This window comes from Gadus morhua, chromosome 15 (assembly GCF_902167405.1).
Source record: "Gadus morhua chromosome 15, gadMor3.0, whole genome shotgun sequence".
Lineage (NCBI taxonomy): Eukaryota > Metazoa > Chordata > Actinopteri > Gadiformes > Gadidae > Gadus > Gadus morhua.
Window position 1 is genome coordinate 11,847,992 of NC_044062.1, and position 26,633 is coordinate 11,874,624.

The window sequence follows — 26,633 nt, forward strand, 5'->3', positions numbered from 1 at the left end:
CTCTCTGTCTCTCCCTCTCTGTCCCTCTGTCTCTCTCTGTCTCTCCCTCTCTTTGTCTCTCTCCCTCTGTCTCTCTCTGTCTCCCTCTGTCTCTCTAATCCTCTGTCTCTCCATCTCTGTCCCTCTGTCTCTCTCTCTCTCTCTCTCTCTGTCTCTCCCTCTCTTTGTCTCTCTCTCCCTCTGTCTCTCTTTGTCTGTCTGTCTCTGTCTCTCCCTCTCTGTCTCCCTCTGTCTCTCTAATCCTCTGTCTCTTCCTCTCTCTGTCTCTCTCTCTCTGTCTCTCTCTCTCTCTGTCTCTCCCTCTCTGTCCCTCTCTGTCTCCCTCTGTCTCTCTAATCCTCTGTCTCTCTCTGTCTCTCTCTCTCTCTCTGTCTCTCCATCTCTCTCTCTCTGCCTGTCTCTTCCTCTCTCTGTCTCTCTCTCTCTCTGTCTCTCTCTCCCTCTCCCTGCCTCAGGTTCGCCCGTGAACGGCGAGGCGTCCTCCCCTCCCCCGCCCGCCATGAACGACAACAGGCCGGCGGGCGACAACCTGGACGCCGTGCTCTTCCAGCTCCGTCAGGTGACCCGGGAACGGGACGAGCTGCGCAAGCGCCTGGCGCTGGCGTCGCCCGGGACCACCTTCGACGACTGCAGGTACCGCCCGCTCGCTCACTAAGTCACACATTAACTCGCTCTCTCGCTCACTCGCTCACTTGCTCCCTTGCTCCCTTGCTCGCTCACTCACTCACTTCTCTCTCCCTCTGGTGCTCCCGCATGCTATCACACTCTCTCTTTCCTCTTCACTTGCACTCATAAGTGCACACACACATTCATACTCTCTCTCGCGCACGAACACACACAGGCCATAAGCTGTCTGACGCGATTCCCTTTATTTACTCTCGGTAACATACTCTTGTTTTCGTACAAAGGGGGGGGGTATATACACACTGGGGCGGTTGGTTTGAATACACTCTGTGACCTGGAATTTATTGCTCCGAAAGCGGACAGAACTTTATGGACCGGGTTGTTTACCCTCAATGTCGCCGACTTGCCGTCTCCATGATGACTACAGCCTCAGTTCCGGCTGCCATTTCATCTCTCTCTCTCTCTCTCTCGCTCTCTCGCTCTCGCTCTCTCTCTCTCTCTTCCCCCCCGTGCTCTCGCGTTCCCGTGCTCTCCCTGGTGTTGACTATACCTGGGAGATTGAGTTTTAGCTGATGACACTGCCGTCTGCTTTATGGTTTCATGTGTTCTACCAACCCTGGCTGTAGTATGACTTTTATTTTGATGCTCTGTCTTTTTGTGTGATGTTTGAAACTTGGCTTATAAAGTAATCACACATGCTTAAAGCTCTACAGACGGAAAGCAACATTGATAAACAACGTTGGTACTGTGTTGCTGGCAGGATATTCTAGTGATCGGGGGTTTGACTACCAGCTGAATGGTTCTGGTTTCATACCACAATGACTCCAAACCTCTAGGAACCCTTGAGCAAGTTACCCTCACCCCTTTAGCTTTTCATTAGGTTGCTTTGGATGAAGGAGTCTGTTAATCTGCTTGACATACATCCTTAAGCATGGAAAGTAAATAATGGTTAATATTCCATCATTACATGGTTACCGTTGGCATTGACCGTCGCTCCGCCTCTCTCTCCCTTAAAGGCCGAACTCCAAGGTGGGCCACGACTACGACCGGCTGAAGACCCAGTGTATGAGAGCCATGGCGGACCTGCAGTCCCTCCAGAACCAGCACACCAAGACCCTGAAGCGCTGCGAGGAGGCCGTGAAGGAGGCCGACTTCTACCAGTCAGTAGAGTTGTACTAGCATGTTGTGTGTGTGTGTGTGTGTGTATGTGGTTCTCAAAAAAAAAAAAACTAGCAAACGCTAGTTTGCTAATCTACCCTCCAAGCTCGGAGACACTTACTCCAGTTAGTATATTTTTCCGACTTTTCACTCAAAAGCACATCGTTATATAAATGTTAATATCACATTAATACAATTCCTGATATTTTCTTGCGTTTGGATCTTTTCCAGCTCACTCTATCCTTCATACCGGTAGAGCCCCACGGTGACGCCCATGTTAGCTGAGAACGCTGCTATTGCTTTAATAAAAGTATATGTAATGGTATCCATGCTGACGGTTAATTTAAACATAGTAACGGCCCTTTGGAGTTCCATCTGGTAAGTGGAGTTATGGAAGGAGGTCACATGTTGTTAAAAGCTTAAACTGTAATAAAATCACCCGGCGTGGCTGCTCGTAGTAGGCCTTAAATCATCTGCTGCACCATCGGGAAAAAGTGCAGTGCAGCCTCCCTCCCTTCTGGACCGTCCCCAGCCACTCCAGCCTCTGTTCCACTATGCAACTTCCCCTCGCTGCCTTATGATCCAATGCTTCTATAGCACAGAGACGAATAGAATTGAGCTATTTATATTTAATTAGGAATTGCTGCTCAATGCCGAGTTAATCAGACAATGTACACTTATAACAGGGGTTCAACGCTGAGAGCGTTATTGTATTCGAGACTGCAATCATCCTCTAGTAGTCGTTACCCTCCTCTGTCTGTCAAACAGCAGCAGAATGAGCGAGATGGAAGCTGTTCATTAAAGAAACAAATCTCTTGTAATCCGGGCAAAGGAGTTAACAGTGGGACGTATCGGAGGTTATGTTCATCTGCATTTCATTGGTTTTAGTTGTTCTGTGTTCAGTTCAGTCCAGTAGCAAACATGACCTCCAAAAGGTCCTTGCCTTGTCCGTAAGACCATGTTCAGTCAACACAGACCGGGGATAATCTGGGAGTTACTGTGTTTGGGTGTCTGGCAAACCTTTTCTTAACGGCTGCTGCCGAGGCGTTGTGTGGTTATTTTGTTTTCACATGCACAAACCCACTCACACAATCACACAAACTCCCCCCATATTAATACACCCCCTTTTCCCCTTCTTCACACTCATACGGAAAAAAATCAATCTTTCAATCTTTCTCACACATCCTCGCACACATTTTAATTGCCACACCCACGCACACTTCACACCTGTGCATCAACTCCAAAGGCGCTGAATGAAGTGTTAACCCTGGTGTGTGTGTGTGTGTGTGTGTGTGTGTGTGTGTGTGTGTGTGTGTGTGTGTGCGTGTGTATGTGCGTGTGTGTGTGCGTGTGCGCGTGCGTGCGCGTCTCCAGCATGCTGCACAGCAGGGTGCTGGGGGAGCAGTCCCAGGTGAAGGAGGAGCTGGAGGAGCAGCGGAGGGACAACGCCCAGCTGGTGCGGGAGCACAACCACCTCAAGCAGAGCTGTGAGGAGCTGCAGAGGCTGCACGCCGAGGACCAGAAGGAGGTGGCGGATCTCCGGCTGCAGCAGCAACAGGTACGGCCCCCCCCCCCCCCCCGGCTGTCCACCTATGTAGGTCTCTGGCCGTGCGTGAGAGAGAACAGCGTCCCTTCATGAACCATCAGTTCACCTCCCCCCCCCCCCCGCTGATGGAACGTGGCGGTCGACTGGGAACGCTTGTTGTAATAACACAGGGGGGGGTTGGTGCTCTCCCCTGCGATTCGATTGGTCGATTTGGTATCCTCCCCCTGTGATTCGGTTGGCTGGTCTGGTGCCCTCCCCCGGTTTGGATCCGGTATGAGTTGTGGTCATTCTGTAAGCGTGACGACAACATGCATAATGCCTAGGCAGGCATCTTTTTTTTTTTTTATCACAGCCCTCATTTAAATGAAAAAATAAAAAAGCGATGACTGCGATAATCACCTCTTGAGTTGTGCCCCGCGTCAACACTGCTGCTCTTCCAACGCCTCCTTTTATATTCTGCTGCCTCAGTCCCTCCTGGGTGCTGTAGTGGGGAGTGCTGTGTTGCAAGCTGTTGTTTGAGTGAAGGCGAGGGGGGGGGGGGGGTAGGGTGAAGGAAAGGGGAGGATGGGGGGGGGAGGGAGGGCAGTGACCTGCATTGGCCTGTACGCCGCACTGTCTTCCTTAACTGTCTCCCCAGGGTGTGTGTGTGTGGGGGGGGGGGGGGCTGACTGCAGCAGTGGACTGCAAGGACAGCCAAGGAAAACGCACGCGGAGCATTTCTGAAAAGGCCGCAGAAGGGCAAAGGCTCTGGCAGGCGTAAAGGGCACAGTGACTGGAGACTTTGGGGGCGGTTAGGTACACGGTCGCGGTGTGCACCAATAGGAGTCGCTCGATACCGCCCTGGGGTCGTACCCGGGAATGATCCGTCTCAAGGGCGAATCGCACATCCGGTCGAATGGCTACTGAACCTCACTCCCTCTGGGAAGGGAAGGAGCGCTCGGTCAAACCTTTAGGACATTTGGCCCTCCCCCCTTCCCCCCCCTCCCCCCCCTTCCCCCCAATCCGTGGCCTAGTCAGGGATGCGAAGAGACAGCCTGAACTCTCGCGTGTTTTTTTTTTCAACTCTTATTTCACCAAAAGGCCAGGGCTCCATATGCTGCTACGAGGTCAACCCAGCATTGCCATCTGCTGCTAGTATGGTGCAAAAATATGAAAACATAATTAGAGACGATGATTATATGGCCCACCATGGTACATCCGTTATCGGCCAAAAATGTGCGTGTGGTATTCAACGGTCGATGGCTTTGAAATGTGTTTAATTAAAACCACACACAAAACAGCACACATTAGTTTTTTTTTGTTTTGTACTACCACTAATAATAATACCGTATAATAAATAATGTATCCATGCCTTCTCTTCTAATACGTTCTTCTAATAATCCCACAACTCTTTATTAAACCAGGCTCTGTTTTACCGGGAGCTTTGCGTACGTTAAGCCCATACTGCACACGCAGTATGAATGGTGAGTTCATGTTTGCAGTGCGACCCAAAAAACTGAAAGAACACGGATGTTTCAACAGAGCAGAGCACGAAGGGCGCGGGCGGGATACTTTGGCTCACTTTATAATAGGAGTGGACGCAAACACTGAGATCCATTATTTAGTGTCCCGATGCGGCCGGATGCTTTGGGCTTACGGCTCGATATGCAACATTTGATATTTCAGGTTAGCCTACTCTAAACTTATAAACAGCTCTGCTTCTCCATGGCTCCCTCCTCCCTGTTCTCTACAAAACCCAACCAAGCATTCTTTCCTACATGCGACGAGGTTGACGCTGACGTCTATTCATTGGACGACATGCAAGTTAAGCGGATGTGATTGGCCAGAAAATGCGACCCCCTGCAATGATCCTACAACGGGTTTCCTCTGATCCATGAATAGAACCTCTGCAGATACGGCCTCAGTGATCCCAGGTCGCTGTAGCCTCTCATTAGCGTCTCCACCACATGATGCGTTGTAATCTGTCCCCCCCCACCCAGGTGATGCGTGAGAGGGGCTCGTCGGAGGTGCTGAACCAGCTGTACGACTCGGCCATGGACAAGCTTGAGGGCGTGAGGAAGGAGTACGACGCCCTGAGCAAGCGCTACAGCGAGAAGGTGGCCAACCACAACACGGACCTGAGCCGCCTGGAGCAGGCCGAGGAGGAGAACCGGCGGCTGCTCAAGCAGCGCGACTCGGCCATGCAGTACCAGCAGCAGTACTCCACCTCCATGAGGAGGTGAGGCCACGCCCACCCCGGGTCCCGGTGGGAGGAGCCACACACGCACGCACGCACGCACGCACGCACGCACGCATGCATGTGTATGTGCATGCATGCGTGAGTGAGTGTGTGCTGACTCCTGCAGCAATGTCAAAAATATTAGGCATATGGTAACACTGTACATAATGCTAAAAGGTGCACAGATTCTATTTTTTTCCTCTATGTATGACATTGTTTTACAGCTGCTGATATATAGTATTTTGTATCTCCTTTAATTTAATCTAATCACACCGACATTTTAGCCATATTCTGGGGCAACCTTTAGGGTTAATAAAAGCCTTGTGTGTGATTCCTGAAGTGCGCGTCTACGCCCCTGCCCGCCCCCCAGGTTCGACTCGGTGCAGCAGGAGCTGAGCAAGTCGTCGGCCCACAACAAGGAGCTGGGCCGGGAGATGGAGCGGCTGCAGGCAGAGGCCACGCGCTGCAAGAACTTCCAGCTGAAGGCGGCCAAGGACTGCGAGAAGTACAAGGAGGAGCGGGACTCGGTGTTCAACGAGTACCGGCTCATCATGAGCGAGCGGGACCAGGTGATCAAGGAGCTGGACAAGCTGCAGACGGCGCTGGAGGCGGCGGAGGCCCGGCTGAAGAACACGTCCTCCGAGAGGGTGGTGGCCAGCGAGGAGCTGGAGGCGCTCAGACAGGTGCTGGGTCGACGGGGTCCGCACAGGGGAGCGTTGATGTTGTGTCTTCGTCTAGCCGTCGTCGGATGTTCTCGCTTATTAGGTTAACGTGAGATTTAAGTAACGGTATCAATGCGCCGTTTTTAATGTAAGAGGCAAAGAAAGGAAAGTCACTGGTGCTAAATCTAAATCTGTGAATGATACACCTCAAAGCACTTATTTCCCTTAGTAGTGAACTACTCCACCCCTATATCAATGACCCAATGTAGTACACTCAAGAAAAAAACCTGACATATCGTTTATGCCATGTACTTCATTGGATCACGGACACGGATCATAAATCAGGCTGGTTTGTGGTTTGTTGAGTCAAAGCCCCTCCCCATGAGTCAAAGCCCCTCCACTGATTTAAGGCCCCTTCCCATGATTCAAAGCCCCTTCCCATGATTCAAAACCCCTCCCCCACGTGTCGAAGCCCCTCCCCCACGCGCCGAAGCCCCTCCCCCACGTGTCGAAGCCCCTCCCCCACGTGTCAAAGCCCCTCCCCCATGCGTTGAAGCCCCTCCCCCGTGCATCGAAGCCCCTCCCCCACGAGTCAAAGCCCCTCAACTTTTGTACCCTCATCCCTTCCAGTTTCAAGTCTGGTCATTATTGGTGGCCATGAATTCGATAATCCGGTCATCCTCACCAAGTCACAAATAAGCGGTCGATTCAAAATAATGTGACATGATAAATACATATGATGACTCTTGACCTCCAACCAGCAATCCTTACCCGTCCAACCCATGTTCTCCCCGGGGCATCGGCCCGCTGCAGGAGCTGAACTCGTCCCTGGTGGACCGGGACCGGGCCCTGTGCGAGCGCAACGAGCTGCTGGAGAAGTACTGCCACGAGGTGCGGGACAAGGCGGAGGCGCAGAAGGAGCTGGGCCAGGCGTGCCGCGACGTGGAGACGGTGCGCGAGGAGCGCGACGTGGCGCGGAAGGAGCGCACCGAGGCCATCGTCCAGAGGGACCAGCTGCTCCGGGAGTACTACCAGGCCCGACAGGTAGGACCCGGCAGACGTACCCCCGCCTAGGGCGGCGCGATTCATTGAATTTCAATCACGTTTTCGATTTATTGCTTCAAACGATCTCGAAACTAATACACTCAAGTTGTAACAATATTTAGATTTTGTTTAAGTATATGTTTTATATTCATTAAATGTTTTATAGACATTTCAGAACAGCAGGATACATATTGGTACAATATTTTCGATTTGAACATTTTCTATTTGAATATTTTCTAAAGCACTCAGTTACAAATTGTTTTTTTGGAGAGAAATGCTGAATAATTGCATATTTTTTTTCAAACTCAAAAATAATCGTCAGAATAATCGTGATTTCAATATTGACCAAAATAATCATGATTATGATTTTTTACCATAATCGAGCAGCCTTACCCCCACCCCACTTAGAAAAGCGAATGTCAAAGATTTTTGTTTAACTGGATGAGACTCATTGAGATAGGGGAGTCTCTTTTTCAGACTCTCGCAAAGAGAGTAACATAAAACAATAAATCTGTAATCAAACTATCTAGGTGATGTCTGTAGAGGATGTATGAGCATAGTGATTGGGTAGCCACTCGATATAGTGGCTACTATTTATGGCAGCTCTCGGCTATTTACCTTCCTAAATTGGTAATTTGTGAAATTACCATTAATGGTCTGCTTAAAGACGAAAATGACCAATCAATCCTTCTAATTCCTAATTCATGACTTATTATCCTATTAATAAGGCCAAAACAATCAGATTCATCACAGTCATTTGTGTCATCGGGTCAAGCCAACTGTCAAACGGTAGCCTTTCGATCCGAGTGGTGGCTATCTTCTGGCTAACCGACCCAAGGCTGAGGTTCTGTTAACAGCTGACCTCACCCCTCCCTGCTTTGCGGCGGTCAGAAACAAGACTCTGCCACGCTGGACATGGAGCGGGCCAACAAGGAAATGGAGGTGCTGAGGAAGCAGTACGAGGCCATGTCCCAGGAGCTGAAGGAGGTCACGCAAGAGGCTGAGGTCGCCAAGTGCCGGCGGGACTGGGCCTTCCAGGAGCGGGACAAGATAGTGGCCGAGAGGGAGAGCATACGGTAGGGACACCAAAGCAGCGGTGGAAAAGCTGTTTCGGGCTCTTGTTTTGTTGCGATGCCCGTAGACAGTTGGGGATGGTTTGGTTTTGATTATTCTTAATGGCTTGAGAAGGTCTTGGAGGGTGATCTCAAGCTAATGTCTGGTGGTGCTACAATACACTCTTTTGCGCCTCATCTCTCCATTCCTGACCTTGCCAGACCTCCCTTTAACACACACACATGCACACGCACACTCATACTCACACTTCTCTGCTCCTCATTTCCCAGGACGCTTTGCGATAATCTCCGGCGGGAGAGGGACCGTGCGGTCAGCGATCTGGCTGACGCCCTGCGTAACCTTGACGACATGAGGAAGCAGAAGAACGACGCGTCGCGAGAGCTCAAAGAGCTGAAGTGAGTCCCAGTCTCTTACGGCCTGATAAACAGACAATTTAATAAAAACAACAAAGTGGATACAGTTTGGTAAACATCCCACAAAAAGGGAGATCGATGCATGGGAAGGAATCTCTGAGGCGTGTGTGTGTGTGTGTGTGTGTGTGTGTGTGTGTGTGTGTGTGTGTGTGTGTGTGTGTGTGTGTGTGTGTGTGTGTGTGTGTGTGTGTGTGTGTGTGTGTGTGTGTGTGTGTGTGTGTGCGCCTTGTCTGTCTCTAAGCTTGTGTGAAAGCTCTACCTCTTGTGCTTTGTTGACGTTGTGGTGCATCGGTAGTTTTTCCTGGCGCCATTTCAGCGTGCACAGCTTAAAAGTGTAATCCCCCCCCCCCCTTCCCCCCCAAAAAGTGTTTTGGACCCTGGGATAGACATAAACACGTGCTTGCTATTTATGTCACTCTACACTCTTCCTCCTTAATTATTTGCATTTATTGTGCATTAAAGCGCCCCCTTCTGGCTGAATTTGGACATGACGGGTATGGTCCCGATATACCCATGAAAAGCCAAGCAGAACACAGTGACTTTTTGAGGCCTTCTGTCGACCTCTCTTTATAGGACATTAAACCAAGTTCCTAATGTCAAAGCTTCCCTAAAGGCATCCCTAGGCTAGGTAGGAAGCCATTTACGCTTTCATTTGGGCCCACAATACAAAACTCCCCTTTTATTTTAGCTTCAGTGTCTGACCTTTTAGCTTTGTGTGTGTGTTTGTGTGTCTGTGTCGGTGTGTGTGTGCGTGTGTGTTTGTACGCACAGGGAGAAGTTGGAGAGCCAGCTGGAGAACGAGGCCAGGTTCTGCCAGCTGATGGCCCACAGCTCTCACGACTCTGCGATAGACACGGACTCCCTGGAGTGGGAGACGGAGGTGGTGGAGTTTGAGAAGGACAGGGTAAGGCCCCCTAACTGAGGGGGGTACTGTAGTGTTAAACGTAGCAGACTGGGATGACCCCTAATTGTAGACCAAGAGTGTATAGTCTCAGCATTGCTTCGTACACTTCTTATAGATGTGTTAATCAACTTAAATTCAGAGCCCTTACGATTTTTTTGAATGTGCAATTTTCCTGGCCTCATGTGTCAAACGGATTGTATTCCCCATTGTTTATTTTAAAACATGCGTATTAAGGTTCTGACAAGCTTGTTATGCATCAACCATGGCTGAAATTGAAATTGAATTCAATTGTCTTAATGTCGATTCCACAGTTAAAGGATAGCTGGTCTCCAAATGGCTGAAAGAGGAAAGATGACGTATATGATGTGTATAGAGTGTGATATTTAATGACGGAAGTCAAGTGTGAATTTTACGCACAGGAAATTGCCGCGCTTTATGCTATGGTTTGATTGAGCTAACCGTTGGGCTAACAATCAACTTAAGGGGACATTAGCCACAGGGACTTGGCTGAATATTCCTACACGTATCCCTAATGTTAAAATTGGACCACACAAAGAAGCCTCTTGTGGTTCCTCCCATGTGATGTGTTGTGTGGTTGTACTGGTTGCAGGACGATATGGACTTGAAGGCTCTGGGGTTTGATATTGCGGAGGGGGTAAATGACCCATATTTACCAGGCGACTGTGGGATATTTGTATCGCGGGTGGACAAAGGAAGTATTGCAGACGGAAGGTTAAGGTGAGAATTTGTACCGGAGCATTCTTACACTCTAGCTAATAAGCAAGCCATTGTTTGTCAAATAACCAACTATCATTGTGACTCTTTTCTCCTCCAGGGTGAACGATTGGCTGTTGAAGATTAACGACGTGGACCTGACCAATAAGGACAGGAAGCAGGCGGTGAAGGCGGTGCTTAACGGCGGGGGCCTGCTCAACATGGTGGTACGAAGGAGGAAGTCTCTGGGCGGGAGGACGGTCACCCCCGTCCACATCAACCTCATGGGGCACAAAGGTACAAAGACCCCAACTAACTTCACAGGACTCATCACACCGCCAAAAATGTTCTCTTTTATTTATAACTCTGTATATTTCCAATAAATATACAGTATATATTTCTTTATTTGAATGTATTGCGTGTAGAGATATTTTTCTGTTTTACTTTTTCCAGCTTTTTATTGTATAATTAGTTTTTTTACATATACAGACTGTCCTCTACTTCCTTTAACCCTCATCACCCAGCAGGGCTTCATAAGGTATGTCCTGTCTGCTCTTTGTGTCCCTGTCCCAGAGAGTGGGATCGGTCTGGAGAGCGGCGTGTTTGTGACTGCAGTGGTCCAGGGCAGTCCAGCGGCCAGGGACGGCTCTCTGAGCGTCGGTGACAGATTGATCGCTGTGAGTCCACCTTGGCTTCAGTCCTCACCTAGAGTCTACTACAGAGCAAACCTTTTTCCCCATATATGCTGACTTCAATTTCAACCATTCTAATGCCTTTTCTCTATTAAAGAATAAGGATTTAGTTTGGTTTACGCTTCTGAAATGAGAACCTTGTACTTGTACTACTAATATTGTACTACCATTTATCATTTTTTTACCATACACTTTTTCATCATTATAATATGAGTTCCCCCAAAGCGAAGATTGTCTTTCTTCCCCGAAACTCTCTCCCGAAACTCATTGTAATTCTCCGTCCATTTCAATGCCATTCCCAGTACATGGGAACGTCGGTCGAGTTGAAGCTCTGGATTTTTTTCCTTTCTTCATTTTGTCAAGAGCATCCCGAGAGGCCTTTGTGGTGATAACACAGAGTCTGCCTGTCTACATGACAACCTCCCAACAAATAATATTGATTACACCCTTGGGACATCTTCCAAGTACTACCACCCCAGTGCATATCCAAGGGGATCAATACCCATCCCTCCTCCCCCAGTCAGTCGTACGTCCGGTCCTGCGGGAATCGACTGTTCAACTCAACGACGTACATGCCTCATAATCACATCGGCCCGAGTGTGCGAAACCCCACCGCCACTTAATATTTAAATCCTCCGCATACACTTCCCATCTGTGAGAGGTAGGGGGAGACGTGCTCCCACCACAGCTCGGACCCAGCCCTGCGCTCGAGACTCTTAGAAGCTCTCTGACTCCCTCTCTCACGCTCTAACTCTCATTCACCCTCCCTTCTTTTTAGGAATGACCTTGATACGTACCCTAGCGTCTGCCAGCAGCGCCCGGAAATCTTAATCCCCACTCCCCCCTCCCACCACTTCTTCCAACTCCAGCGAGTTACTTGTATGACATAAGTACACACATAAATAAATAAATATGAATGTAGATATAAGTAAGGCTTGGGTATCCTCCGCGCGGTCTCTTGGCCTCCTGGGGAAGCGATACGCCAGCTGATAGCTTGTTCGCGGCGGGCGGTTAGCGGGAGCAGGAACAGATGACACCCTTAAGAGGACGCTAATCGCCGGAAGGAGCCTCTTCTTATGTATCATGCCCTTGTGGCTGTTAATCACAAGGCCGTATCAAGTTGTATGCCACGTATAAAATGCTTCTCTGTGCTCCGGGGAGAGGGGCAGAGCTTTGTAGAGGGATTGAATTTGGATCGTAAGTGCTGAACTCGCAATGAAATATGCATTGGTCTGCACTTTATTGTTTTTAAGCTGGTCCCTAGCTGGGATTTGACAGAGACACCCGCCACTTGGATGGACACTTGTATCAGCGAAATGTTAAATGGCTATAAATGTTTGCAGGCTATTTAAAGCTGGTTATTTTAGTCTTCTTTTTCTATTTTCCCTATGACTGTCCTGTACTTTCTGTTGTCACACCTCTTTTCCCATCTGGGACTTGTTATATATTTATATCAAAAGGATATGACTATCACTTTTTCCCCTGGTAAAGATTTTAAATTACAATTTAAATGAATCCTTTTGAGATGCAAATGTGGGTGTTGCAGAGTGTGATGCTTTGAGGGCTGGAATCATCTTGGCCTAGATTCTTTACTGTCCTCCTGGCTAAAAACCAAGACAGGTTCTTCCATGCACAAGAAAAAATGTATCTCCCTGCCTCACGTGCGTGCATGACCTTATTAACGTGATTCTTGAGACACTTGGCATGCAAAAAAACTCAACTTTGTGACATTGTTGTTTTGTGTTTCTTGCCAGATCAACGGCATCGCTCTGGACAACAAGTCGCTGACAGAATGCGAGTCTCTGCTGAGGAACGGCCACGATTCTCTCAGCCTCTCTCTGATGAAGGTGGGTCATCGTCCTCTTCCCCAGTGATCTCCTCACTGGCTCCTTCATTTGCTGCTGCTCTTTGATTATGAGGGAATTATGACACTGTCACTGGAGTTACACAACTTCAGGTTATCTGGGGCCATTTCAGATTCCTTCTTAAGCTGCTGTGTCCTTTTGTTAAGAAATATATTTACTCCAATGAGGATTGTTTGTTCGTAGCCTCGTTCGTAAATGTCTTTGGATAAAAGCTTCTTTCCGTTATTTTTAATGAATCGATGTGTTAATGTTAAACGTTCTCTCCACAGTTCTTCACCCACACGGCGTCGGGCCAGAACATCTTCGAGAGCCTGCGGGACGCGTCGGAGAAGCCCAACGGGCGCGCCCCCGCCTCCGAGGTCCACGCCCGCAACGGCCGCAACCTCAAGCACAACAGCTCCACGCAGACGGACATCTTCCTCTCCGCGGAGCACCACCCCTCCTCCGCCTCCACCCCCAGTGCCACCGTCAGCCTGGGCAGCGTCGGGGGCGAGAGGCTGCGGGGGAGGGTCCGCGGGGAGGAGGCGGCGGCGGCGGCGGCGGCGGCGGCGGCGGAGCCGGGGGCCTACGGCGACGGGAGGAAGCCCTTCTCCACGGGCTCGCTCCACGCCATGAGCCTGCGGCCCTCCTCGGAGCTGGCGGTGGTCGGGCGCTTCGGCGGCCCCAGCGCCTTCCAGGAGTGCTGCCCCTACGCTCGGGGCCCCACCTCGCTGCCCTACGACCCCGTGTCGGCCCCGGACTGCGTCGTCAGCGCCGAGGCCGGCTCGGAGAAGAAGCACAGCGGCGGCACGTGGCCCAAGGTGCTGGGCGGCGGCGGCGGCGGCGTGGGGGACGGCCCCGCGGCCGTGGCGGCGCCCACGCAGCTGTCCATCTACAAGTCCCCCAAGCAGAGGAAGACCATCTTCGACCCGGACACCTTCAAGCGGCCCGAGACGCCCTCGTCGGCCGCGGCCAAGCTGGAGTACATGGTGGCCAGTCAGATGGCGTGCCACTCCCCGCAGCCCTCCAAGACGGACTCGCTCTCCTCCTCGTCGTCCACGGCGACCCCGACCCCGCCCCCTCCCCCCACCCGCACGGACTCGTTCAAGTTCAAACACAAGCACCAAAGCAGCTCCGCCTCCGACTGCACCGTCACGTCGGACGGCGCCGTCTCCGCGGCGACGGGGGACTCGGGGCAGGGCCCGGCGCGAGAGAGGGGCGGGCGGGAGCGGGACCGCAACGGCAACCACTACTTCCTGGACGCCAAGGTGCTGACGTCGCGGAAGTCCTGCGACGAGGACATCGGACGCACTCGAGGGGAGGAGCCTGAGGTGAAGAGGCCCCGCCCCAAGTCAGCCCCCGCCCTCCGGCGGAGGATGACCCCCCAGCCCTTCGCCATGCCAACCTTCCAGGTGAGTGGCGTTCACCTGTCGGCAGCAGGGAATTATCCTTGGATGGTAGTTTTTACTCTTATTTGAATGTTGATCTTTGTCGAAATTGCTATTCGTGTCCTGTGCCTTCTGCTGTGACACTCAATTTAATAAGTCCCTCGAGAAATACATTCTTATCTCATAATACACTCCACCACAGAACCCAGCTCCCACCGGCTCACCTCTATGACGGACCGTTTTATAGCCGTGTCCCATCTAATAAAGAGAGCAAGACGGGATGTTTTTTATTTTCTAAGTTCAAATTGAAAAAGATTATCCAGAAACCCAGGGCCCCGTGTCTTAAATCACCTCAGCTTAGCAGAAGCTGTGTTTCCATTCTGTGGTGGGATTTACCACCGGGGGCCCACAGACGTGCTCACTAGCCTGATTGATATCTTCGCGTCGTAGGAGGGGGGCGGGGGGAAAGCCACCCTGCCCTAAAGCGCTGAGTCAGTGCCTGAGGCTACGTCGACGATAGCCTAGCAACTGTCGCTCGCTCACCTCGTTGCTCAGTCTCTCTCCATCATTCTCTCTCTCCTTGTTCGATCGTATTGTCTCCAGCTCTCTTCCTCCGGGATTTTCTCCTTCTCGTTTCCTCTCTCTGTGCGCCGCTCTGTCTATCTGTCACTCTCACTCTCTGTCACCCTCACTCTGTCACTCTCTCTGTCACCCTCACTCTCTGTCACCCTCACTCTGTCACTCTTTCTTGTCTTGTTCTCCTTAGCTCTCTTCCTCTTGCTCCATATCGGGGTTCTTTTTACCTCTCGTCTCCCTCTTTCTGATCTCACACACTTTGATTACACTCTGCGTCCCTCGCTCTCTCGTCTTTCTCTCTCGGTCGTTTAGCGTCTTTTTCTCGCTCTTGTGCACTCTCACTTCATTTTCCCTAACTACTTTCTTCGACTACTACCATTACTCACTAGGGCCAACGCGTGGAATCTAACGATTTGCTAAAGCCTAATAGATTACATCTCTCCTTGTTTTATACAAGGTTATTGTGCACATGGTCCCTGTTCAAATAGAGAAATTCAAAAAATGCAAATGTAGAAAATATGAGGGGAAATGTTGTCCTATTAAATATATTTGCTTATATCGTTGCTTCTGATGTCCTTGGGTTCTGTGGGCGGGGAGGTGTTTGCTGCTGCATGAGTTCCTGCTGTTTGCGTCACCGTGTGTGTGTGTGTGTGTGTGTGTGTGTCATAACGTGTCCATCGCCTCCCCCAGAGCTACTCCCATGAGGAGGCCCCCCTGGAGCTCCGGGAGATGGTCCGCTCCTCCCCCAGCCGCTCCCACCGACACAGCATGGGCTTCCAGCCCACCCTCTACAACGGCTCCCTGCCCCCTAGTGAGACCCCCACGCACACACACACACACACCATATGCACACGCAGGCACGCACACACACCATACACACACTCACACATGTTCACGCATACACTAAGGTTTAGGGATCTTTCAAATATGCTCTCAGAGACGCAAACCACACGCCAATTGACACACACTCGCACACACTAATGGACACACACACGCACACTGTCACATATACACACACACCCACTCACACACACACCTACTCTCACACAGGTACTAATATATGATGATTCACTGAAAGATAAGTTTCCGCGGGCCTTTTGAGGGGTACGTCATTTCTTTGTGTGTGTTTGTCTCCAGATTCGGCCCACCGGGGTCTGTCTCCGTGCCCCGCGGTGACGGCGGTGATGAGGAACCCGGTGTACACGGTGCGCAGTCACCGCGTGCACGCCAGCAACTGCCCCACCGTCACCTCCCCCGTCAGCCACATGCACACACACACTAGGTGAGTTCCAGTTTAACACACACGCACACAGACACAGACACCGACACACACACAACAGGTGAGTTCACACGGACCAGACCCACACACACCAGGTGAGTTTCAGAGTCTCTGTAACAAAGCGTGGGTGTTGGATAAGCTCTGAAAACAGTGAGCATCTGAATTGAATTAAAAGTTCAAGTACATATCGAACAAAAAAAGTCTAAAACTTATGTAACTTCTGTAAGATATAATATAATATTTTGTTGGCCTTGTCATTTGGTCTGGTAAAGAGAGGCATTGTTGGGGTATTGTATCACCCGAACAATTCATTTATTTTCAAAGGGCTTTATATGCATGGAAAACATACATTTTCCCTTACCAAGATGTCAAAGGTTAATAGAATAATACAAACCGTTTTTAAAGGGTAAATAACCCCAGATCCGCCTACGAGTTTCGAAAATGCTTTCAGTATTCGGAAGGAGACAACATCTTGTGCTTTACAGAGACTCCTCCACGTTTAACAACTTTCCTCATTTGAATCCAAAATACCATGAGGCCCAAACGGGGCACATTGAACAACACAAAATAGATTTTTGGCTTGAACTTACTCTATCAATGATCAGTAAAAAGGAATGTACAGTGTAAGGTTAGGTTAACTCTCCCCCCGGTCGCCCCCAGCCCCCAGCACCAGGGCCGGCTCAGCCTGGACCTGAGCCAGCAGAAGCGGGGAGGGGACTATGTGGAGACGTCCTCCGCCACGCGCGCCGGCCGGGCCTCTCACGGTACAAACTCACTGCCATCCAGCGCCCGCCTCGGTCAGTCCCACGCACTCACGCGGCCCCGCGCACGCGTGAGCACATTCTGCCATTCAGTCCGTCACCCATTCATTCATTCATTTGTGCTCGTGAGCACGCACACGCTCGTTGTGTGTGTGCACATCCCCACACTCTGCGGGTAGTATTGTTGACCTGACTTTTGTTGCATTTTTTCCATCTCTGTCTGGCTGTCTTTCCTTCTCTCTCTGTCTGTCTCTCTGTCCTTCTCTTTCTCTGTCCTTCTCACTCTCTGTCCTTCTCTCTCTCTGTCTGTCTCTCTCTCTGTTCTTCTCTGTCTGTCCGTCTCTGTCTCTGTCTCTGTCCTCTCTCTCTTTCTGTATCTCTCTCTGTCCTCTCTCTCTCTCTCTCTCTCTCTCTCTGTCTCTGTGTCTGTGTCTCTCGGCCCCTCGCTCTCTCGACCCCTCTCTCTCTCGACCCCTCTTCTCTCTGTATCCTCCACTCCTTCCTCCCACCAGGCTCCTCCAACAACGTGGGGTACCGCACGGAGAGGATCAAGATCCCCTCCACCCCCCGCTACCCTCGCTCTATGCTGGGCTCCGACAGAGGTATAGGACCCTGCTGTGCTACAGTACCCTGCTACTGAGCACAGGTTTACAGCACTTATTACGTCGATCCCAGACGAGATTGCTCTGCTCAACACGTTAAAGTGACTCAAATCCTTTTTTTACTTCATTCATTTAGTTTGGTTTGTTTCTTTTGAGTTGTGAGATAGGAGAGGGTTTAGTATTAGGGTTAGTTGTTGTTTAGGGTCAAATAATGTACAACACGACTATTAGTTACGCTTTAACTAACTTAATTAACGCGTATTTCTATTTTCAAGAAAATACTTTGAATACATATTAAACGTATATTTGTGTATAGTGTGATGAAATGCACTATGGGTATTTGTTCCAAGTGATTGAGATGACCCCACTACTACAGTACTACTACTGTTCTTGCTTTAGCATATTATGTCGTTTGGAGTAGCTTGAGAAGCCACTAGTGGACTACCGACAACCACATCATGATGTTGTGTTTGATCTCCTCAACAGGCTATCCATTTATGTTCATTTAATTCTATTTTGTTCGTATTGCCTCTGACGTGGAGCAGGATATTGATTGGGGGGACCCAAACCACAGTCTCAAAGCCCACGGAGAGCAGTAGAGGTGGTAGCATGGTGGATACACCCTGCCGAACCTGTATTGATTAGACGTCTAAACGGCTTGTGCTGTGACTGTTTCCATGTTCCCAGCCACTCTCAGCAGACCCTGTGTTCCACAGCTCAGCCGAGAAAGCTTACCCCTTAACTTGATTTTCTCTCACTTTTCCCCTTTTCGTTCTCTTCTTCTCTCATTCTCGCTTTCTTGCTCTCTTTTGCTCTCCATTTCTTATTCTATCCCAGGCTCTCTCTCGCACTCGGAGTGCAGCAGCCCCAGTCTCATCACCCCCCCACAGTCGCCGCTCAACCTGGAGACCTCCTCCTTCGCCAGCAGCCAATCGCAGGGCTCCATTTCCACCTTGCCCCGGATCTCCGTCAGCCCCCTGCCAATGGGAGAGCGCCGTAAAGACAGGTACGCCAGGTACCTTGCAGAGCTTAAAAAGCAGAGCTTTCGGTGCAGGTTATAGGGTGCAGTGCATATAGTTACATGTACTGTGCATTGGAATGAAGTGACTTCAGTCGAATTCGGACGGAAAACCTCCCAGTTGATTTGCAGCCGTGTGATCCTGTACGGTCCTTTATCACACGGGGGAAGTGGGGGGGGGGGGCTGGTGGTTGCTTGGTTGCTAGGCAACTGGTGTTCTGTGGTGGTCAGAGATATCTCTCTTCCTCCTCTCGTCAAGAGTCCATTTGAAGTAGCAGGGCTCTGGGGGAAATTCCCTCACACTTTAAGAGTCCCGCTCGCGGGAGGGATTGGGATCTGCCAAATGTGTGGCGCTCCAGTCCTCGCTCTCCCCCTTTTTTCTTTTTCTCTCTGTCCTGGCAGTCTGCCGTGTTAGATCTCTCTTCTGTGTTCCTGTGTGTGCGCTTGTGTGTTTGTATGTGAATATCGATGTCCACTCGTTTACGTCTTCTCTGCTGCTTCCTTCCCGTTTTTTGTGTCCTCTCTGCCTTTACCTCTCTTCCTGCGTCTTCTACTGCTCCGCCAACCTCTCTGTCTCCCACCTGTACACTCCTCCTCCTCCTCCTCCTCCTCCTCGTCCAGACCACTGTATCGTAACCGATCTTTCCTCAGGCTTCCTCTGGCTGCAAGGCCACGGTTCTCCTCTCTCAGGAGCCTCAGGTTCGTTGTTGCCCCAGCAATAAAAGGAATATCCTCAATCATCTCCCCCCCCCCCCCCCCAAACACACACACACACGCACAAACACACATATCCCTTCTCCCATCCAATATCAATGGTGCGCCAGTGATATTGTGGTGAAGGCTTCAAGGCACTATGAGGCAGTCGTCCTTCCTTCCTTCCCTCCCTCCTTCTCCACCGGCCCCAAACAAGGATGCGTCGTCCAGTCCGCCGATCGCTGGTTCATGCTATGTGATGCTGTTTAATTACACTTACATAGCATGTCATTGCTAGCATGCTAACTGGCGCTGCACAGGTGCCCTCCCTTCATAGGATGTAACTCTCATTCTATATGGTATCTGAATGCTTGATGGTAATAGGCTGCCCTATATGCGGCCTGCTTCAGAGCCAACTCCATCCCAGAAAGCCTCAAAGGAAATCCCAATGTTGCATGCTCAAAGATGACCGCACAAGCAATACATATATAAACGTATATATATGGGTGTATATTTATGTTACCAGCCAAGCTAAATCATTGAGTCTGCCTTTATATATTCATGCCATGCATTAAAATTCAGTCCTCAGCTTCCTTGGTTGCTGAACACAGTTTCACTTTGGCTGCTAATCCCCTCCTCTGTCCCTTCTCCTTCCTGAAGCCATGTAGCGTTTCAAAGCCAATTCTGGATGACGTTGCACATGCAGGTTTAATCTGCTACAAGGAAACGTCCTGCATGCGTTTCCTTTGATGCTTTGTGTGGTCTTTGTGGTTGAAAGCTGCGTGCTGGTGAACATGTTTGTGTGCAGGACTTGGGGATGAGTTACACGCTCACTCTTACACGCTCACTCTTACACGCTCACTCTTACACGCTCACTCTTACACGCTCACTCTTACACGCTCACTCTTACACGCTCACTCTTACATGCTCACTCTTACATGCCACACTTACATGCTCACTGTTATATGCTCGCTGTTAGATTCTCACTGTTACCCACTCACTCTTACACTCTCACTCTTATATGCTCACTATTAGATTCTCATTGTTACTCACTTTTACACGCTCACTCTTATATGCTCACTGTTAGATTCTCAATGTTACACACTCACTCTTACACGCTCACTCTTATATGCTCCCTGTTAGATTATCACTCTAACATTCAATCTTACACGCTCACTCTTATATGCTCACTGTTAGATTCTCACTGTTGCACACTCACTCTCACACTCACAAGCTGATACACACTCTTGGGCAATAACTGTTAGACATTCACAAGCACTCTTACACACTCAATCTCACACACACACTCCCTTAATCTCTCACACACACGCACACACTAACCCTCACTCACATACCCTAACCCACATACCCTCACACTCAAGCACACTTGCACACAAACAGACTTCTGCACTCTTTTATCCTCTCGCATCCTCTTTTTAGCACTCGCATACTCGTATGCTCTCACACCCTCAGAGTCCCTCCCTCACTGCTCCCCTTGAAACCCTGTTATGTCCTCCATCAGTCACCCTCTCCTCCCATCCCCCCCCGTCAGGCCCTACCTGGAGGAGCCGCGCAACGTGGTGGTGTACAAGGGGGCGGAGCCTCTGGGCATCTCCATCGTCAGCGGGGAGAACGGCGGCATCTTCGTCTCCAAGGTCACGGGGGGCAGCATAGCGCACCAGGCAGGGCTGGAGTACGGAGACCAGCTGCTGGAGGTACGTGAGAGAGAAGGCTCTAGGAGAGAGGGACAGAAGGCTCTAGGAGAGAGAGACAGAAGTCTCTAGTGGTACGAGAGAGAAGGCTCTAGGAGAGAGAGACAAAAGGCTCTAGTGGTATGAGAGAGAAGGCTCTAGGAGAGAGAGAGACAGAAGGCTCTAGTGGTACAAGAGAGAAGGCTCTAGGAGAGAGAGACAGAAGGCTCTAGTGGTGCGAGAGAGAAGGCTCTAGGAGAGAGAGACAGAAGGCTCTAGTGGTACGAGAGAGAAGGCTCTAGGAGAGAGAGACGGAAGGCTCTAGTGGTGCGAGAGAGAAGGCTCTAGGAGAGAGAGACAGAAGGCTCTAGGAGAGAGAGACGGAAGGCTCTAGTGGTGCGAGAGAGAAGGCTCATGTGGAGAGAGACAGAAGGCTCTAGTGGTGCGAGAGAGAAGGCTCTAGGAGAGAGAGACAGAAGGCTCTAGGAGAGAGAGACAGAAGGCTCTAGGAGAGAGAGACAGAAGGCTCTAGGAGAGAGAGAGAAGGCTCAAGTGCTACGAGAGAGGGAGAGGGGGAGAGAGAGAGAGAGAGAGAGAGAGAGAGAGGATCTAATGGCAGTGGTTTAATAACTGGGGGCAGTATGGGGACAAAACTTTTCTTTCAACAAACTATTGAAATTAAAGTTATATTAATTAATAAAATAGAATAGAATGATATGCGTAAAATTTATGGAAATGTGTTTCTTTTCAAATGGTTCCAGTGCCGCAATAGACGGGTCACGAATCACGGAATGAGGAAGTTGGGGTGCCCTGCTATGGGGGCTTCCAGCAGGCTGGGGGGTTATTCTGATGACGGCGTATTTAATACCGTTCTCCTACTGGTGTTTTTGAATCAGGAGAGGTACAGGCACTGCCAGCTGGTCCTACCCACAATGCCATTGGCTTAGTTATCCCCGCATGCTCTTTGATCCGCGGTGTTCTGGATGGCGATGGCGACGTGGGCGGACCCCCCCCCCTCCGCCAGCAGCCTAGCCAGCCTTGTGATGAATATCACAGAGAATGGGGGCTGGCAGTTTATAAATATGCATTAGTGACTTTATATACGTACCGCCAGCCAGGCTTGAGCACTTCAGGATCGAGCCTGTAATACTTGGCTTACGAAACAATAAAAATCGCTGCATCTGTTTTTGTGTTTGTGTGCTTGAGAGCAAACAAACTCAGCCCTCAACCCTCACCCCCCCCCCAAACACTGCATGTATTTGGCGAAGACTCAAGTTTCAAGTTTATTTTCAAGTGCATACTATTTGAACAATAAGCACTAAGTAATCCATTCATACAAGACATTTAAATGTGTTTTCTCCTGTCCTCTCTCGTTTTTTATCTTTCTATCTTCCTTTCTTTTTTATGTTTCTGCTTCTTTCGCTCTCACTCGCTCCCTCTCTCTCTCTCGCCCTCTCTCTCACTCTTTTTCTTTCGACCTCTCTCTCTCGCCCTTCCTCTCTCTCTCTCGCCCTTTGCTCTCTCGCCCTCCCTTTCTGTCTCGCTCTCTCGACCTGCTCTCTCGACCTTCTCTCTCGCCCTTCCCTCCCTCTCTCCCTTCCCTCTCTCTCTCGCCCTTCCCTCTCCCTCTCCCTCTCGCCCTTCCCTCTCCTCTCTCTCTCTCTCTCTCTCTCTCTCTCTCTCTCTCTCTCTCTCTCTCTCTCTCTCTCTCTCTCTCTCTCTCTCTCTCTCTCTCTCTCTCTCTCTCTCTCTCGCCCTTCCTTCTCTCTCTCTCTCGCTCCCCCCCCCCCCCCCCCCTTCCCAAACCAGTTCAACGGCATCAACCTGCGGATCGCCACAGAGCAGCAGGCGCGGCTCATCATTGGCCAGCAGTGTGATACCGTCACCATCATGGCCCAGTACAACCCCCACATGTACCAGCTGGGCATCCACTCCCGCTCCAGGTGCTGCTGCTGCTGCTGCCTACTTACTCGTGTTCAAGAAGCACACACAGACCTCCAGTGTCTCTCCCACTGGTGCTTTTACAGTTGCCGCGTAGGAATCATTACTACTCTCTGGGAGCTACTAGTCAATGTAGCTGGCTGCTAATGCCGTACTACGTTCACTAACAGGTCGACTCCTCGTCACATTCACATACATACGCTAGGGCAGTGGTTTCCAACCATTGCCCTAGGAGTGGTTGGAGTCCGGACCCACTTTGGGCCGTTTAATATGTATATGGGGTTGCGGGAGATATTTATAATGATTGATTGATAGGTCTCCTAAAGGTCCTTTTGTATACAGACCCATGACCCATCAAAATTCCCCAGTAGGTCATCTAGAGAGAGTCGGTGCAAAGACAACTTGGCCATAATAATTTGCCGACATTGAAATCGTCTATACATCTTCTTCGTTTCTTCATTAATAAAACCGATCCGATTCATTTCAACGAATTCATGAATTCATGTGCTCCCCACAGCTCCAGGCTGGAGCCAGTCAGCTCCGCCCCGACCACGCCCCTTCCCAGCGGCACCCCCACCCCAGACACTCACCCCGTGGTGGACACCCTCAGTGAGCAGGACGAGGGCACGCTCACGCCCTCCTCCAAGCAGACGTCCCCCACCACCAGCCCCAGCAGCTGCATCAGGTCGGTTGGCCGCAGGCCGCGCACGTCACGCTCAGCGTTGGAGCGTTGGTTTAATCATAAGCTCATGTTTGGTTGGACTTTGTTGTTGTTGCACTTTATGCGTGGACTATTATTGTGTTGCTATGCACTTATGCCTCCCCCCTGCACTCAGCATCCACTTCAATATATGATTCCACTGACTGCAAGTGGGAACACCAATAACTCTCGGTGTGCCCACTTTGATAAATGTTTTTTAGGGACCTGCTTGTGCGGCCTGTTATTTGTTTTGCCATTTCATCAGTCTTCACCGCACAGTTTACTTATTCCCCGCCTCACCTGTAAGTCGCTGTGGAGGGAAACGTCCAGAGCTTAACCGTCTCCTTTCCCGCCCCCTCCCTCGCGCTGACCCAGGAGGCCCAGTGACGGCGGCGGGAAGGGGGTGGGGGAGCCCCGGCTGGTGACGGTGCGAAGGCCCGGCGTGGAGGTGGGCGTGACGCTGTGCGGGGGGAACCTCCGGGGGGTCTACGTGGAGAGCCTGGAGGAGGACAGCCCGGCCAGGGGTCCGGACGGCCTGCTGCCGGGGGACCTCATCCTGGAGGTAGGCCTGTGTGTGCATGTGTGTTTGTGTGTCTGTGTGTGTGTGTTTAGGTGTACACAAGGGCTGTATGAGGGGTCGGGGATAGGGATGGGGGTGTGTGTGTGGGGGGATTTCTAGATTATTTTCTCCACCTAGTAGCTTAAATGTCACGTTGGAGCTGTGTTGGATGATGAAGGTAGGTTTCAGATCCGCTCTTGGTTGGGATGCGATTCGGTTACGGCAGAGCTTCAAGGAACTCCATTAAGGGTTAGCCAAGGAGTGTCTGGCAGCATGGCAGAAGGGACAACAAGAAAAAAACAAAAAGATCAGACTTATGTTCTGTGTTTTAATAATGGATGGGTCGCAATGATGGGTAATGCGATGCATGCCAAGGTGCCAATTCAGATTTATTCACATTCAAAGCCTTTTAAGCGTTAAGCGAAAGCAGGCAAGCAACGTTTTTAGATGATATGCCGACATACGGTTTTGTTGTCCTTTTTGACAAAACGCTGCCACACAGACAAATTCTTATACATGGTGTCAATTAGTTAGAAACGTAGAACTATCGATCTCTATTGGTCCAGTTCAAAGTTTTGAGTACGGGGATGTGTTTTGACTTCCTGTCTTTAAGTCTTATGGTCTATTAAACCATATGATAATTAAAGCAGAAACATATTTTTTGAGTCCGATATAGAGTCAGATATTTCTATATAATTTTTCATATTTTTGTGGATTCAAACAAAATGTAGCCTAAAAATAAAATACCTCTTTCTGGCTACATACCTCCTGCCCCAGAAAAGAAAGGATAAAGTCGTATCAAATCAGGAGACTAAATAGGAATGACATTTTTAAGATGATTCAGTCCCCCATATTATATACATCTTTGGAATGGGGGCAGGATATTATAAGGACACCATCTCTGCCAAGATGTTTCAGAGTTCAGACCGCTTTCATTACGCTGTGTTTTTTTTTTGTCTTTCATTTACTAAAAAAAGAATGAGATTGCTAAATAACTTATAAATAATTCATTTATCAATTGAACCCAAACCCAAGGGATACATTTTAGATTCCAGAAGACAGAATCAAAGCAGTGAGGAGTAGCCAAAATAGCTCTTTTGTTGTTCTTTGTACATTTTTTGTTGACGCTTTGGTTCCAATATATCTTCACTGAAGTAGGCCGCTTCGAAAGCGGTGATTCTGTCGTCCAACTGCCCCAAAACTTTTTCCGTCCGATCGATCGCTTGGGCAGCCACTGAGTCCGCCGCGGCTGCTGCCAAAAGCAATCGCCATTCCTCTCTGCCAATCACCGATCTGTATTGATCGCCTGTTGTCCCTTCCCCCCGCCCTCCCACCCCCCCTTCCCGCTCTCTGGCTGTGAGTGATGGGTCTAGCAGCCAGTAAAATCACAGCCAGGACCAATCCTGGCTTTTCACATCACGCACGCACCACAATGCGCGCACACACACACACACACACACACACACACACACACACACACACACACACACACACACACACACACACACACACACACACACACACACACACACCTTGAAGCGTAACAACACCGTTTGTCATCAAACCCCATTCCCTATCCCCATTAAGTCGTCCCCCCCCCCCCCCCCCCCCCCAGCCCACCTCCACCGGTGCCTGCCTGATGAAAATCAATACGGGGAAAACAAGTTTTAATAGGACCCGAAGCTCGGAAGGAACCGTTCTTGGCGCTCTTCCGTCCCGTCGCTTGCAGGGTGTTTGTAGGTAATAATTTCCCCCCTCCGACGGAGGAGAGCACCCAGTGGTGCCTCATAGTGTCCTCCATTGACTTTGGTTGGTGTCGTGAGCGCGTGCCTCATAGTGTCCCCCATAGTGTCCCCCATTGACTTTGGTTGGTGCTCTTCCCGCCGTTTGCTTGCAGTACAACTCGGTGAGCATGAGGAGCAAGACGGCGGAGGAGGTGTACGTGGAGATGTTGAAGCCCGCCGACGCGGTCACACTCCTGGTCCAGCACCGGCCCGCCGACTTCAGCGCCCTGAAGGACACACCGGGGGACGGCTTCTATATCAGGTACGGGGAGAAGAGCGAGCGAGAACACACACACACACACACACACACACACACACACACACACACACACACACACACACACACACACACACACACACACACACACACACACACACACACACACACACACACACACACACACACACACACACACACACACACACACACACAACCACACACACACACACACACATCCCCCCCCCCCCCCTCATTGTAAGGGGCTATTTGTGACCGCACCCTAAAGAGCTCATAGCAATTTTCCAAAGTACCCCCCTCTCCGTCCCCGCACACATGACCCTATATATAGAGACAGCGCTGAGCACGGCCCACTGGAAACGCCCCAATCTCCCTGATCGAACCTGTGAGGATCACAATCGTGACCCAAAGATAAGCCCCCTTTCTAATCTCTCAGCAGCCCTCCCGCCCTTTCATGATGTTCTCTTGTCACGACGCGACAGCCAAGTCACGACGCCGCTGCCGCCGACG

The 26,633-nt window shown here is 50.4% G+C and overlaps 1 protein-coding gene across 3 annotated transcripts in view; it reads left to right on the forward strand.

The window, feature by feature from the left end:
• The window catches only part of dlg5a (discs, large homolog 5a (Drosophila)), a 46,215-nt gene that overhangs the window by 13,406 nt on the left and 6,176 nt on the right, over positions 1-26,633 (forward strand). The window contains exons 3-26 of one of the 3 annotated variants that reach the window (XM_030378368.1): positions 456-633; positions 1,641-1,784; positions 3,157-3,340; positions 5,308-5,546; positions 5,917-6,229; positions 7,022-7,252; positions 8,144-8,328; positions 8,596-8,721; positions 9,511-9,643; positions 10,254-10,381; positions 10,479-10,654; positions 10,931-11,034; positions 12,804-12,896; positions 13,184-14,305; positions 15,548-15,668; positions 15,995-16,139; positions 16,797-16,933; positions 17,410-17,499; positions 18,337-18,505; positions 20,733-20,925; positions 22,711-22,844; positions 23,360-23,527; positions 23,918-24,104; positions 25,999-26,147. In XM_030378368.1, the coding sequence (XP_030234228.1) occupies positions 456-633; positions 1,641-1,784; positions 3,157-3,340; positions 5,308-5,546; positions 5,917-6,229; positions 7,022-7,252; positions 8,144-8,328; positions 8,596-8,721; positions 9,511-9,643; positions 10,254-10,381; positions 10,479-10,654; positions 10,931-11,034; positions 12,804-12,896; positions 13,184-14,305; positions 15,548-15,668; positions 15,995-16,139; positions 16,797-16,933; positions 17,410-17,499; positions 18,337-18,505; positions 20,733-20,925; positions 22,711-22,844; positions 23,360-23,527; positions 23,918-24,104; positions 25,999-26,147 (4,849 nt within the window). The remainder of the gene's footprint in view (positions 1-455; positions 634-1,640; positions 1,785-3,156; positions 3,341-5,307; positions 5,547-5,916; positions 6,230-7,021; positions 7,253-8,143; positions 8,329-8,595; positions 8,722-9,510; positions 9,644-10,253; positions 10,382-10,478; positions 10,655-10,930; positions 11,035-12,803; positions 12,897-13,183; positions 14,306-15,547; positions 15,669-15,994; positions 16,140-16,796; positions 16,934-17,409; positions 17,500-18,336; positions 18,506-20,732; positions 20,926-22,710; positions 22,845-23,359; positions 23,528-23,917; positions 24,105-25,998; positions 26,148-26,633) is intronic. The other 2 variants (XM_030378369.1, XM_030378370.1) reach the window with 2 other exon arrangements.